Consider the following 15,451-nt stretch of genomic DNA (forward strand, 5'->3'; position numbering starts at 1 on the left):
ATAAGATCGGTTTGGCCAGTTTAGACGGAGCGAGCACAAGATTCCTCAAATCGGTTTTGAAACGAGTTAAGATACAAGAGTAAGCATCCAAACTAAATACATGTAAATCGATATCAAGCCATAATTCGAATTTTCTGTGATTTGATATATCATAAGTTCAATACCTATTTTGACTCGTGAAGCTTTATTAGAATATAGCAAGATTTGTCTTTTACTATAGTGTTTTCCTTTCTTGACACCAGACTGTCCGAAGTGGAGGAGAAGAGTTGAGACCCGGAAAGGAGCCCCAAAAGAAGGTCCCAACCGCCCTAATATAACTGGACAAACGTGTATCCAGAAACAACACTAACACCAAACACAGCAAATTGGCTCACGAGGACGACTATTAACATACACATCGAGAACAAATACAAAGAACGAACACACTAATAGAAAGGTCTTTAGACCGCACCTGCTGGGGCAACAGGTTTCCCCCGACCCATGGTGAATCCTCTTGTGCCGTCTGGCATGCGAGGACCAGGAGGCTGCTTGGTAGCTACGACAGACTGGTCACGCTCGGGATGGTTCAGATGGGTGGAAGGTGGAGTGCCGAATGCTAGACCTCCACCACGGTTGTTGCTGTGATGCTGGCCACGGCCTCGTCCTCGCCCTCCACGGCCGCGACCTCTCCCCCGCCTTAGTGCTCCATCCTTGTCACTGAAGCTCTCCCCGCTCTGTTCAAGGGAACACATCTGAGCTGCCTTAGAAAAAAGGACCTTGGAGTAATATTGAGATTTTGAACTGCAGCAGAACTCCAATCTTGACCGAAAACATGGCTTTATTCGTACTATAGGGGACAGAGAGAGAGTACTGAGGTAGACCAAAAATAACTCTGTAGATAAACTTTAACCAGAAGTCGTGTGTGTGTGTGTGTGTGTGTGAGAGAGAGAGAGAGAGAGAGAGAGAGAGAGAGAGAGAACCAGGAAACATGGATACTTCAGATAAAAACCAAGAACAACAGGGTGCAAGAATTCTTACCTCATGCTCATGTGACACTTCAGATAGGTGATAGACATCCTCAACCTGCTTCTCATTTGACTGGTTGGATGTGGAGACATCCTCCTCTCCAGTGAAATCAGTTTCATACCCTTTTCTCCCTCGACCCTGCCCATGTTTTGTCTGGATTGAAGATGCAGATATCAGAGTCACCACTTACAACATGAAAAGATTAAAAACTCATGCAAGAACATTAACAGAAATTTCAAATAATACAGGTGAAGACTGTAATTCCAGGTCAGTATTCCTCTTTGCAAAGTAACTAGATAAGATCTAACAAATAAAGAATCAGAAGTGTTTGGTCAAAGAGACATTATTTCTAGAAACCCAAATCTCATGTAAGATTTGACCAAGCTAAGCTAAGTGTGAATAAATTTCAAAAAGTGACCACCGGTGACTGAAGTTAAAAGCTTAAAAATAGATATAAATAAATAAGACAATTTTTTTATTGAATCTTCAAATCCAACCTAAATTTGCAAAGTTAGCAAGAACCTACAAAAAGAAATTTTCCTCTTTCAGTCTAGTACATTATAGAAAATCCTCTTCATGGCCATATACAGACTAAATCAGCAGAATTACTAATTTCCAATCTCATGCTGTATTAAACAGTTACATTAAGCTTGTGTATATGTCACTGTAACAAAGTTCTCTTCAATGAGTCTGCAAAATGTTTACCTAAAACCAAAAATGCAGTTTAAAAGTGCCACCTGTTACCTCTCATATTCCTCTCACTTATCGCTCACACCACCACTAGTTTTTAAAATTCTTGCAAGTGCATGCACACAAACGAGACATCCAAGAGGTATAAAGCATTGCATACACAAAACCAACCCGCTGGCTAACGTAATTTGGAAAATGATGAAGACCAAGTTCTTTACAAGGGTAAAGTTTTATGTGTGAGTAGGAAAGCCAGTGCAAGGAAAATGTGAAAGAAAAAATGTATTAAATTTACCAAAAATTTAGGAAACAATCGAACTCTAAGTCCACTTCTCCAGTTCTTTTCATCATTGAGTTCTGCAACCTGCATGCCAAGAGAACAACATACTCAGAGGATTGCAGTTTAAAAAATGTGCTAAATTGATTTCATCAAACTTACTGCTTTTTCAGCATCTTCAACAGTCTCATACTCCACAAATGCATGCAACTGCAAAGAAATAATTAAACCACATCTCAAAATATCATCGAATAAAGATTTTATACCTTAATTCCCACATGTCCATGTGATGAACAAGAAAATTTAACAAGCTACTCACAGTCCAACAACACAATTTGTTTCATCAAGCACCATGGTTCAATAAATATGAGCATCATTTGCCTTTAACAGCAGGATCACGAAAAATATATGTTTCTCATTTTTCAGAGACATTATATTGGCAAGATTCTAGTTACAGAATGATTTTACTTACTATAAAAACGTTGGCAGAGAAATCCAGGGAAAAATTTTTGAAATTAAAAATTATGTAAAGCATAGAGAGCTAAAGATAAACCATGTGCAAGTACCAATACCAAATAAGCAAGCCGAGTCACTTTAAAAATGTGTTTATCAATTACACAATGAGAACAACAGAAACGGATACATACTCTGTTACCGAAAAGCATTTCTAGTTTTGTTGGTCTATTAGTTGCAGCACCTGTTCCATTGGAGGGCTGAGGATAGCATGTGCGAATTGTCTTTACACTACAGAACATTATTCAAGTTATTTAGTAGGAAACTCCGCATAGCATTTACAAACTATCAGATACTCTACCTGCCAACAATTGAGAAAATCTTCATAAGATTCTGGTAACAATGATCCTCAGGCAGATTTTCGGCCACTACAATGCGGGACTAAAAGAGAAACAAGATTGATTGTGATCACAATTAAACCACACAAAATCACAAAATACCTCAATACAGAACTGACTGAATCTCACCTGCAACTCTTCCAAGTCTGATTCGGTAAAAGGCTGTTGGCGCCTAACTTTCTTCCCATCATCACTCACAACCTGTAATTTGACTCAAATCAGGCATACTCAGGGCATGTTTGGTATTAAGTCTCCTTTGTGGGAGAGGAATTTTGAAAGAAAAAAATCAATAGTTCTTCATATTTGTGAATACATTTGGTCACATTAGATATCTAAGCTTTAGAGTTCTTTTCTAGTGGAATAAATCTTCAGAAAACCTACTTATTAACAAATGCCACTGGCAGTAATGCCAGCGACAATAATAGGTGATTGTGGTGGTAGCGATAATGGCAGTGGTGGTGGTGACAATCATGGTGTTAGTGGTGGTTTGAGATCCTTGGTGGTGACAACCTACTTATCACCAATCATTTAGATCCTTGGTGACCATGGCCAACCATGACCACTAGTGGTGATGATAGTGATGGCATCGATAATGTTATTGACCTATGGTTGGCATCTATGATGGTGGTGACAATCATGGTGTTAGTGGTGGTTTGAGAATTATAATTGGGACCAATCATTTAGAGCCTTGGTGACCATGGCCAACCATGACCACTAGTGGAGATGATAGTGATGGCATCGATAATGTTATTGACCAATGGTTGGCATCTATGGCGGTGGTGACAATTACGGTGTTAGTGGTGGTTTGAGAATTATAATTGGGACAAATAATACCATATATATGACATCTATAATCAGGGCAGATATATAAGGCTGAATCATGCAGTACAACTATACCCTAGTCCAAGTATATATATGACTTCAAAGAGCTATAGAAGCATAGACAGGTTCGACACAAAATCATTCTAAATGGTGTGCGTTAAACAAGCATGTTAGAAGTACCCACAAGTTTTGTTGATGTACGAAGCGCCACAGAAAGCTGGAAGTTGTTGTGGACTAAGGCCTTAATCTTCTTAAAAGCTGCAACAACTGATATTGGTACTGCACAGAAGAAAAGGATTAAATTAAATAATCAGACAATCACTATTTGGACAATTTTTCTAACTTCTCGATCGTTCAATTTCTGATAATCTGATAATAAAAAGAGATCCTCAAAAAAAAAAGTGCTACTTGCAGAACTGCAGCTTTACTATTTTAAAAAAACAATATTTTTTGTCCAATTTAATAAATAAGCAATTGATTCCAAAATACAGTAATCTAACCAATAATTATAATGTTGACACACAAATTATGCCTTTCTAGGTGACTAAGCATTCATCATTCACCAACACATAATTATCCATCATTTTTCAGCAATAAAAATGTTAGTTCGGTCAATGCTATTTAACAATGCCATATGAGACATTATAGCAACTTCTTAATAGGACCCATTAAGTTGCAACTTGCAAGCACAATTCAATAAAGACTCTAGAATACTATAGTAAGAAATATTTAACACCTAGAGGAAGCAGATGAGAAATTGAACAGCCATCAATTACTCTCTTAATTTTAAAATATTATAGTAACTATTAAAGGATCCATTTATGTTGAAAGAGGGTGAGCCCTGGTACACCGGTAAGGTTGCTCATTTTGCAACCGACAATTGTCCAGGATTTGACTTGAACTTAATATTTTGCAACTATAATTTAAAGTTTTAATGTGCTACATTTGCAAACCCCTCCTTAGATGTCTAGGAGACTGCCAGTTGAACTTAATATTCTGCAAGTACAGAATACACCTTCAAGCCAATAGATCTCTGTGCAGGCAGATATTATACGATTCACCCAAACCGAAAACTCTGTCCAACAAAGAAAAAACTCCGAACATTCTCTTACAGCAGCTATTTAATTAATCAACATTAGAACTGCGACTCGGGTTGGTCTCACATCAAGCAAGTCTCAGCAACCCACATTGCACTGGATTAGTTACAATAATGGTTGACCTTCAACCAACCCATCCAAGTTGCAACCTTAAAATCCCAGGATTTTAGCCAACTACAATGCTGTTTAAAGCATATATTGCCCATGGATATGCATGACTCATTGAAACTCAAGTCCATGTTGCATCTTAGTCACTCATCCTCACATTTTACTTCCATGATTAGCATTGTTAGGACCAGCATCTTTAAACAATACATGTTCCTTATTGAGAAAAAAATAAAAATATGAAAGTCTTAACATTAGATCATAATAAAAGTCAACTAAAAATAACAAGCTTGAATGGCCAACAAGAGAATATTTACCGAACCCATCAGGATCTTTGGTAATAAATCTCATCAAATGTTCAGTTGTAGCAAGATTTGCATCACTGAAATAATACTCAACCTGTCCATAATAAAATTGTAGGTTTCGAAAAGAAAAAGAGAAGTTAGATCAGATAATAGAGTGTAAAACAATGTATGAAATTGACTGGGAAGGCATAATTTTGTGAAAATAGCAAGAAATAAACAATAAAATTTATTGCAACAGCAGACAAAAATCCATTGTCATCTAGTTCAACGTAAACACTCCATGGATATCATGATTATCTGAAATTTGGACAATCATAAAGTGTCAATCAACTTTGTAAGACTATGCTCTTCTAATAAGCAAATGTAATCAGGCGATGGTATCATAATACAATCTTAGAAATTATAAATCCTCAATGCCCCTCACCAACCCAAAAGAATAAAATAAAATAAAATAAAAACAAAATTGTACAACATATCCTAATTTTGATGCATTACAAACAAATACAGTGTACACAGCACGAACCTGGAAAAAAGCAATATATACAAGTTGGACCCTGAATCCGACTCTATCTATTCAATGTATTCGTCCTTCCCAACAGAAGTCTCTGGAATTTATGGTTAAATAACATCTGAGTTAACACATTCCACTCTCCTATACTCACCCTTCCCATTTATCCAATGTTTTTCTTCCTAACCTTTCTACAAAATATCATTGCTTCATCATCGTTGCTCTCTTAAAAATGACTGTTTTACTCATTTCAACCCTTTCAAATGACAACATTCTCCTTTTATTATAATAAATCAGAGAGTGTAATGGATTTCCTATCTGAGGAAGGACATGGAGATCCAACAGGTCAAGATTTTTGTTATAAGAGTTAAAAACCACTACCTATCTACCACACATAACAATCTTATTTAGCATCTGATAATTCTTTTTATTAAAATATTTTTTACACAAATAAAGGCACATCCAAAATCACAGCCCTTAATGGCAATTGATCGACTTATTTTCACTTAAAATCTTTGCAGTCAACTTACTAGAATGTGTTCCCAGTTTATGATGTGATATACAGATGGTATAAAAGACAGTATATCCCACATCAGTATGCAAAATACATGAGACACTGCTGTAATAAGCCCTTCTGGGTTAACCATGACCAAATGAGGTGCTGTTTGGACTCATTCGTTGGAAAGGATGCCAAGGCTCAGATGGCTTTTAGAAAATTCCAGGACCATGTCTGTCAAGTAATTAGCCAACCATCCGACAGTCATGGAGAACAATCTCTATAAATACAGCATGATAAACTCAAATAGTAAATTCTATCTACAGAACCTTTATCTGTACAACAATATACTTGAGAGTTAAAGATTTAAGACAATAGTGTCTTTAGATTATAATTTACATTTTAAAATTATAATCACTTAACAATACTGAGATTCTTTGCATACATACCATCATTCGAAAATCAGAAATTCATAAGCAGGAAGAAGGGTATTGTCCAATGAAATATCAACTACCTTAAAAGACAACATAAATTATCTTAAAGCAATGTCATTTAACTTTCATTTTGTACAAAACAAGGTCCAACCAAGTGTGATTATTAATCTTGTTGCGTTAAGAACATCAGGGACAAGCAAAGCAGATTCACTTTTAAATGCCAATCATTGTCACATGACAAAAAAAAATCCAGCATGAAAAGAGTTAGAAGGTGCAGAATTAACGTGTTTGTGCAATCACACTATCTGATCCTATAGTATAACTAACCCATTGATAGAACCAAACCACTATCCCAAAATACTTAGCACAAGTTAATGGTAGTAGACCTACTCTAACTTTATAAACCAACTAAATAGATGTGATTAAACATGGAATATCATAATCTCTTCCACTTAAGGTTTGACACCCTCATCAAGACCAAAATCATAATCCAGATTCAAACACCAGTACAATGCATGTGAAGCCACACAGAAGTGGCTCCACACTGTAATGTGCTCCAGCCTCATCCACATATAACTCTCCCTTAAGACTCATCACCATGCTCAATAATAAATTTGTTCTGACATCATTTGTTATGACTTGACACAATAAGATAACTAGCCCATATAGCTTGATATGTCTGAACCACTAGGCTTGCTATGGCCATATAAACGAACTCGATTGACCTTCCACATCTGATATAGAACTAAACATGATATGTCACACTGGGAGTTCAAAAACGAAAAGACAGAATCATTGTGTAATCTAAGTTGTCGATCATTATTATTTTATTAGACTAATATTGAACAGCATAGTAAACCGCATGGTACACTGTTACCACGCTGATATGATAGATTATCAAAACCAGTATCAAGCAAATTTTATAACCATGTTTAAAAGAGGTGAGCCTTCTAGCGATTCATCACCTTAATTCCTACATCAATATCCCTTCTCGCCCTCAGCCAACAACATGTATCTATAACACAATAATCAATTTTCATAATTCTATGTTGCGGAGAACCTCAATCGCAAGGTTCACCTGCAGACATAATAACATATCCCACTCAGTCTTTGTTTCGTTTTTCAGTCATATCATGGGCCACATTCCACAATCTAATTTAAAGATAATCCACTATTAACGAAGCTTCAGCTGACGGATCAGTTCATCTTCTACAGTTCCGACAAAGGACCTCACATTCCACCACCCAAAAATCATTTGAATTTTATCGAGTACCTCACTAGGAAATTAATGTCGCAATTTGAGTGAAAAAAGCACAGACCTGCTTAATGATCTTCTGGACAACTTCATCCGAGAGACCATCCCTAGCCGTATAGTTTGGATCCGGATCAACACTCGATTGCCCTCCTCCCTCGTGCTCTCCAAACCCGCCAGCAGCCCCACCACCATAGTACTCAAACGAACCAGGCCCTGGACCGAAGTACGCCGATATTGGCTGCGGCTGGTGGAAGACGTGCATCACCGGATGCGCCGCGGGAGCGTGGCCGTGGTGGATCGGCGCCGGGGCAGGGGCAGTGGCAGGGGCAGGGGGCTGCGCGCCGCGGGGGACAAACTCGGCAGCCCGTGCGTTGAGGCGGCTGGACGAGAGGGCACGGGAGAGGGATGGGGATGGGGATGGGGTGGAGGAATCCGGCGGCGATCGGCAACTCTCGATGGCCTCTAGGGTTTGGTCCATGATTTCTTGGGCCATTAGGGTTTGGAAGAGCCCCTTCGGGCGGAGAGGTAAAATTCTCAAGCGAAAAAGGTTCAGATGGGCGGTGGTATTTATAGGCCGCCTCGATGCGTCGACGAAACTGGTCAGGTTCGAATAAAGGGGACGAGCTTTTTCTGTTATTACGAGGGAGCCACTGCCTGCTACAGGGTCTATATTCTCTTGCGTGGCATAAAATGATTGGTTGATTATCTTGTGGGGTGATTGGCGCATGATTTGAGGGGAGATTATGGGATCAAACTTATCTAAGAATGTCTGAGGTACTTTTACATATCTATCCTTCCACATGCTCCAAATGACATATTTACCTCTACAAATTATATTATAGTATATGTCCATCCAAACATCATATCAATAGCTAACTCATGCAAACTATTGGTCACAAATTACTTCTAATCATAATAGAGGTTTCTAAAGGTTAAATAAAATTTAATAAAATTTAGAATTTTCTATTCTACAATGAAGATTAACCGCGAGGGCATATATGTAAAGTACTTAGGTTTTAAGGAAAATATGTGTTAAATTTAAAAGGATAAATATTAAATTCATTTACTTTAGAGATGAATATATTTGTATATAATTGTTTACCAAACTAAACCAAGGTGATGATTGGTGCACATACAAAGTACAATAGGGAATCCATTATGGTGGTATTGATGCTATATTAAATCAAACAGAAACATATGATTTTGTTTGATTTAGTGAAAAATATATTTTTTGTTTGAGGTCTTGAAAAATAAATAAAAATTATGGTATATGATTTTTTTTGTAATTAGATTTACAATTAATTATTTTAGTTTATATCACAAAACTAGTCATAAATATAAGTTATTTATGGTAATCTTGTTATACTTGATAAAAGAATTAATTTTATATACAAATAAATACACTATAGCTTGAGTTTAGTATTTTAAGATTTTAATTCCGATAAAATCATATTTAGTACCAATGAATAGATAAGGATGAGTCTTTCCTAATGCTTTATAGAATGTTCAATTTCTCATGTCTAAAAGAATTTTCACTGATAAAAGTTAATTATGGAGCTTATCAAAAGACATCATTTTTCTTCGAGATATATTTTTGATATTAAGTCGATATCACATTATATTAACTCGACACTCAACTAATTGAAAACATCACAAGATGAATTTGATGAACATAGTCGTAGCTTCATTTAACTAAGTCAGTTGTTATATGATCGGGATAGCACAATCGACACATGACTACTAAATCAAAATAATACCTCGATTTAGTGTTACAGCTTCAATTTCTCTTTCACGTGTTTCTCTTTTTCTCAATATATTACTCATTAAAATGAGAAATAAAAAATACTCTATTCTTGTGCACAATTTTTTTTTAAATTGTTTGTTGGAGAGTTTTGGTTCAATTTACTAAAATACATTTCGCAGAAAAAAAAAAAGAAGAAAGAAATGCAAGTGGATTTAGAACTATACTAATCAAATGTCAAAAGTCTATTATGTAAGCTCTATTAATATTATTATTTTTTTGATGTTTTAGAAATAAGTTCACTTTGCTATAATCTTTGAAATAAAATTATTATTATAACACTTCGATTAGTTTTGAAAGTAGATAAGACTAAGATTGACTTATAATGATCCGATAAGTATACTAATATCAATTTCAGCTTAAACATCTTAACAAATAATTTAAAATCAAAAGGAAGTTGATAAATCAGTTTGCCTACATGGCTACGTTGTAACATTCAGTAGCAAAATCGATACAGTATTATGATAGGATGAGTGAGTTTTGAGCGGAAAAAGATTATCTACGGATGGAATCACTTGTTAGAGTTACTATTAGGTTACGCCTCATATGCACCATGCTAGGTATCAAGTTCTTAGATTAAAATAAATTTGATGGATTAGTGAATCTATTTAGCTTCGATCGTGACAATTATATATCAAATTAGATATCAATATAATATAAGACTTAAGCTTATTAGTAGGTTATCAGTACATGCAACATGAGTCACTTCAATAACCCAAGTCAGTTATGCTTCATTACAATATGTTTTGTTTTGTGTTTTGTGTTTTTTTTTCTCTATGTGAAATACTTGATCCAACCCACTCAAATTAAGATCTTTGATCAAAAGTATCATTAACTTAAATGACCTGCTAAGAATAGCATATATGTATTCACACAAAAAATGTAATAACAAATATGATATTTTAGAAAAATATGATAGTAACAACAACAACAATGATAATGATAATTATGAAAAGAAGAACATAAATGTCAACCCCTGCAATCCAATTTTGACTTCATGAGTTGGTGTTCAACAAGAACTACTCCTTCGTGCCCAAAGAAATGTTTGGTCCAATGCATCAAAGAGAGGAGAGAAGAAGATGAGTCCTTTCTTCCTTGTTTAGAGATGAGCAAAGGAGTTGGATTGGATTACGATTGATTCATGATCGATCGACAAGCTCGGGTGTGAGAAACCTACAAGTTGACTTGGAATTGGGATCATGATGCATTCATCCTATCCAATGATGCTTTCCCATTGGATAAGATGACTTGTGATGTGCCACCTCTCGTCTCCAGGAAGCAGCCGAGAAACACGTTTAGAACGATGGTAACGTACGTATAGATAAGAACACATGTCAAAGCCATCGAGACAATTACTCTTCTTGTTGAACTAACACAGGCAAGAGCTAAATTCATACCGAAGAAAGGCCTCTTCTTCAGCCAAATGAGTTAGCTTTGGAAATTTCAAGAGAAAATTAGAGAGAGAGAGAGAGAGAGAGAGAGAGAGAGTTTTAGATTCCAATTCTATTCTCATATTTGGTTCCTTCAATTTTCCGACTCTTCCACTTATTATGATAATGGTGTCAAGCCTTTTTGATCGTATTCATTGAAGAATTCATTCGTTTGTATTTGGGTTTCTTTTCAGGATTTTCTAATTCAATCGAAACATTTCTAATCATCCATCTAAGAAACGGGAGTGACACACTACTGTGCATGGCCTTTGGAACAGCGATAGCGCTGGATGAAGAGGCGAGACGGCGGGGGAGGAAGCCGTACGCCAACGGCAGCTCCGGCGAGAGGAGTCCACTTTGGACGTCCGTCGCATTCACCCGACATCCGAGGTCCACACCCTCATGAAGAGGACTACTACAAGAGGTAGGAAAAAGCTTGGAAGAGAGGATACCTCTTGTGAGGTCCTGCAAGCACCGCGAGGACGAGACTGGTCGCCGCCACGAGTGCACAGCATAATGATCCCTCTAATGAACTACTATTATTTTTGTCATTTATCATTTATCATTTTTTTATCAATTACTTTAATAAATCATTACAAAATTTTAGATTCAAATCTTATTTTTATCATTTATTTTTTATTAAAAAAATTTACGTGCATTTGGATTCCTTTATTTTATTTTATAATAATTTTTAGTCGATTTAAAAGGATTTGACAAATAAAATACATATGTCCATACCACTATATATATATATATATATCCAAATTATAATGTCATAATATAACATATGTATCTGAAAATGACATGTATAATTATATATAATTATAATAGTAATAGTAAGGAAAATATCACCTTTTTAAGTATACCATGATATCAAAAACATTGTATAATGTTTTTAAAATAAAATCCTATATAATATTTTTTTAAACTACTATATAGTATTTTAAGAATATTATACAGTATTTTATAGATAAAAATCAATTTCGAAAATACTATAAATAATTGGCGAAAAAATGATAGCTTTTCTAAGGTGTATTTTGGAATATTAAAAATAGAAAATGATGATTTAAGAATTTTGAAAAGAGAAATATCATCCAAAAATAATATATATATATATATATATATATATATATATATAATTTAAAACAAAAATTTACTATAAAGTAATTTAAAAAAAAATCATGATATCAAAAACATTGTATAGTGTTTTTAAAATAAAATACTATATAGTATTTTAAGAATAATATACAGTGTTTTGTGGATAAAAACCAATTCACGAAATATTATGAACAGTTTGTAGAAACAATTTTGGATATGGGCTGAAAAAATGACAGCTTTTCTAAGGGGTATTTTGAAATATTAAAACTAGAGATTGATGATTTAAGGATTTTGAAAAGAGATATATCATCCAAACAAAATGATATTTTCTCGGCAATAGCCCTAATAGCAATTGAAATTAACCTATTTGTTCCTACAAAAGTACATGAACATGAAAAGTCTTGCCCTGCAACACGTAATAGCAATGTCGGTTGTCAACGTTCTCAACGTGATTGTGTCGGCTCATACGAGAGAGTGTGCCACAAGAGGTTCTCCTCCGTGGTCAAAGAATTGGATGGTTCAATGCATCCAAATGATCAGAAGATGACTCATTCCTTGCTTGGATTGCAGAGAAATCAAACTAGAATTCACTCATGGTGGATGAACAAGCTTGGACATCGAACCCTAGTAGCATTACGACCGTGGTTGTAATGGCATTCAATTAACATGCTTTTGACTCGAAGAACATGCCTTTGACCTTTAGTCTTTGATACCTCTCGATGAACTCTCAAACCGTGGTCGAGGTGTTAGCATGGTTCGGTCTGACCTTTGATGTACAGGATCATCCGTGCAGCTTGTCGTTCGATGGGAGCCTTTGTCGGGTCCGGTGGAGTTTAAGCCTTGTCCCCCGGGCGCTATCATTTTTCTTTGTGAGTGGCTTGCTTCTTCGTCACCAGGTTGCTTTGTATGAGCACTGATCGACCTACACGGAACGGTATCGCGTAGTACCGCTTCGAACTTTCTGGAATGACCTTCTACCGTATGGTCCTATTTAGTGCGACTTCAGATGGTGCGGAAATGGGCAACCGTCATCTCAAGTTCAAGATGGCACATCCGACGCGACCCTCCATCTCAGTCTTAAGGCTCTACGTCCGTGTTGACTATGTCCACGAGAGCAATACTAGAATATATCTTATCCATCCCAAATAATAATGTTTGTTTTTTCTTGAAGAATCTTTTAGACTATTCAAGTTGACTCAATTTGATGATCAAATAATATGATAAACATTCAGACTATTCAAGTTGACTCGATTTAATGATCAAATAAATATGACAGTTATCACCAATTTTTGTTCTTCTCATTTAATTTATTTGTGATATTGAAAGCTGAGGATTTCTGAGTGGTAGAAATCTCTCACATCACCATTGCTTCAGAAATTGACCTTTTCAAGGAGAGTAATGTCAGGTGGAGTGGTTGTATTTTTCTTGCTTGCTGACTCTGTTTTTACACTGAACTTGCAAGGAAAGTGCTTTCGATGGTCATTTTCATGGTTTTCGGCTTCTTCTTCCTCGTTCAGCCCACCATCTTTGCCTCGGACTTTCCTCTCCCTTTCCAACCTGCCTAAAAGCAGATGTGCCCATCTTCCGCTAGCATCATTCACTTTGGTAGAGGCGGAGGCGAGCTGAGATCACTAAGAAGAGAGAAGTCAATATCATAAAAAATTGATCCGACATAATTCGTTCTTCGTATATTATCATATCTAAAATCTGAATCTTTTGATTGTCGTTTCTCATCGCGCCTCCTAAGGAACGCCGCCCAATCTGCATGAGAATTCCACGTTGAACACATGGAATTCACTGCATCTGAACCCATAATTCCAACGTTGACACGCTTCAGACTTCCCCCCAACCCATATAAAGACTGCTGCAGCCGTGCTCAACATTGTCTCCTCTCTCTCTCTCTCTCTCTCTCTCTCTCTCTGTCTTCTCTATTCTGCTGTGTTGCTGTTGATTGTGATCTCAAGAAGGAACCCCATTCCAGGTGAGGTATTCGAATGGCAATGGTTTCTTTGTTTCATGTTAGATTCTTCTTTTGTGAAGTTGTTCTTCCTTTCTTGGAAGACTATGTGCCGTAACAGAATGCTGATTTCTTTGGTGAGCAGGTGATCTGATTGAAGTCCTGCAAACGTAGTTCGAGTTGCCGAGCTCAGATTCGGGAGTTCCAGACGACCAGATTCACCTACAACAAGCTCACTGTGGTGGTTTCATGGAAGGCAGAACGAGGAGGAGCAGATCGGCAATGGCTTCCAACATCGACCATAGGAGAAGTCTACCGCAGGCACCAGAACTCGGAGCTCCTCCATTTGCTGCCTATTTCACCGTGGAATCACTTCTGCTGCTCCTCTTCCTCACTGCATCGCTGCTGATACTGCCACTGGTTCTGCCGCCATTACCGCCTCCGCCTTCCTTGCTGCTGCTACTTCCTGTTGGACTTCTCGGCGTGCTCGTCTTCCTGGCTTTTATGCCTTCGGACGTACGAAAGATGGCATCCTCCTACTTGTAAATATTCTGTGAGCTTTCATTTAGATAGCACAAGATGAGTATAGATTTCTTTCTTTGATCCAAAGAAATTGTGCGTAGAGAAGGAATTCAAATGTAACAATATCGATTCATACACACAAAAAAATATTCTTTATTGATCGAAAGGAAAAAACCAAAATATATTTTGATCGAAAAAATCGATCAGATTTATTTTGTACCTGCATTCAATGAGAAAATAAGTCGGAAGCAAAAGAAAAGATAGATAAAGTAGAAAATAGAAGAGCTCGGATTCAAACTTAAAAAGAAGATCTTTCTAATAATCTTTTGTTGTGGTAAATACGAGACGAATTACAAACATAGTTTATCAAGAAACACAATTGAATGTTATCTAAATTTACACTGGTAATTCAGAGACATTTATCCTGTTAGATTTGATGTTCTTTTCTTCCTTGTTGAACAAGTGGTGTGTTCCTCACAGTGATACCATATATGCTGTCCTTTGAAGCAGATACAATAATCCTTTCTGCCTTCACAAATTTTCCATGTATCCTTCAGCATGCATTAAGGTAGCATAGGTCTTTACATATTCACTGATCAACTAGTGGAGACACATGATGGATAAAGAAAGACTTCTACAAGAAAGATGTTAAAGACAAAACTATGATGATGTTGGTCTTCATGATTCACATATAGATTATATATGTCCATGTTTTCCTGAGTACTAATACTCTTCACTGCCAACATGATTCAATTTCTGCAACTAGCAGTAGCAGTACAAAGAGAACAATTGGCTCTGCTG

General features: G+C 36.4%; 1 protein-coding gene across 2 annotated transcripts; it reads right to left on the bottom strand.

Annotated features, from left to right (window-relative positions):
• Window positions 1-152: 152 nt before the first annotated feature.
• Window positions 153-8,385, bottom strand: LOC135626930 (la-related protein 6B-like). Of its 2 annotated transcripts, none has more exons than XM_065132768.1 (10): window positions 7,907-8,385; window positions 5,162-5,243; window positions 3,827-3,921; window positions 2,950-3,021; window positions 2,784-2,863; window positions 2,617-2,713; window positions 2,132-2,179; window positions 1,988-2,056; window positions 1,018-1,158; window positions 153-731 (listed from the first exon to the last, which is right to left on the bottom strand). In XM_065132768.1, exons 1-10 carry the CDS (start codon window positions 8,333-8,335, stop codon window positions 441-443), a joined length of 1,404 nt encoding a protein of 467 aa, XP_064988840.1. In that variant the 5' UTR covers window positions 8,336-8,385; the 3' UTR covers window positions 153-440. The 2 variants fall into 2 exon arrangements, with proteins under 2 accessions (XP_064988840.1, XP_064988847.1); XM_065132775.1 differs by having other exon boundaries at window positions 153-713; window positions 7,907-8,383.
• Between the last annotated feature and the right edge of the window lie 7,066 nt (window positions 8,386-15,451).

The sequence above is a fragment of the Musa acuminata genome, chromosome BXJ1-3, assembly GCF_036884655.1.
Source record: "Musa acuminata AAA Group cultivar baxijiao chromosome BXJ1-3, Cavendish_Baxijiao_AAA, whole genome shotgun sequence".
Taxonomy (NCBI): Eukaryota; Viridiplantae; Streptophyta; class Magnoliopsida; order Zingiberales; family Musaceae; genus Musa; species Musa acuminata.

Bases quoted from the DNA above. Each gene is read 5' to 3' on its own strand.
- LOC135626930 (XM_065132768.1), bottom strand. From the start codon at position 8,335: ATGGCCCAAGAAATCATGGACCAAACCCTAGAGGCCATCGAGAGTTGC. The intron at 2,180-2,616 runs GTATGTATCCGT...ATTTCTTTGCAG, and splicing joins AAATGCTTTTCGGTAACAGA to TTGCATGCATTTGTGGAGTA. The intron at 2,057-2,131 runs GTAAGTTTGATG...CTTGGCATGCAG, and splicing joins TTGAAGATGCTGAAAAAGCA to GTTGCAGAACTCAATGATGA.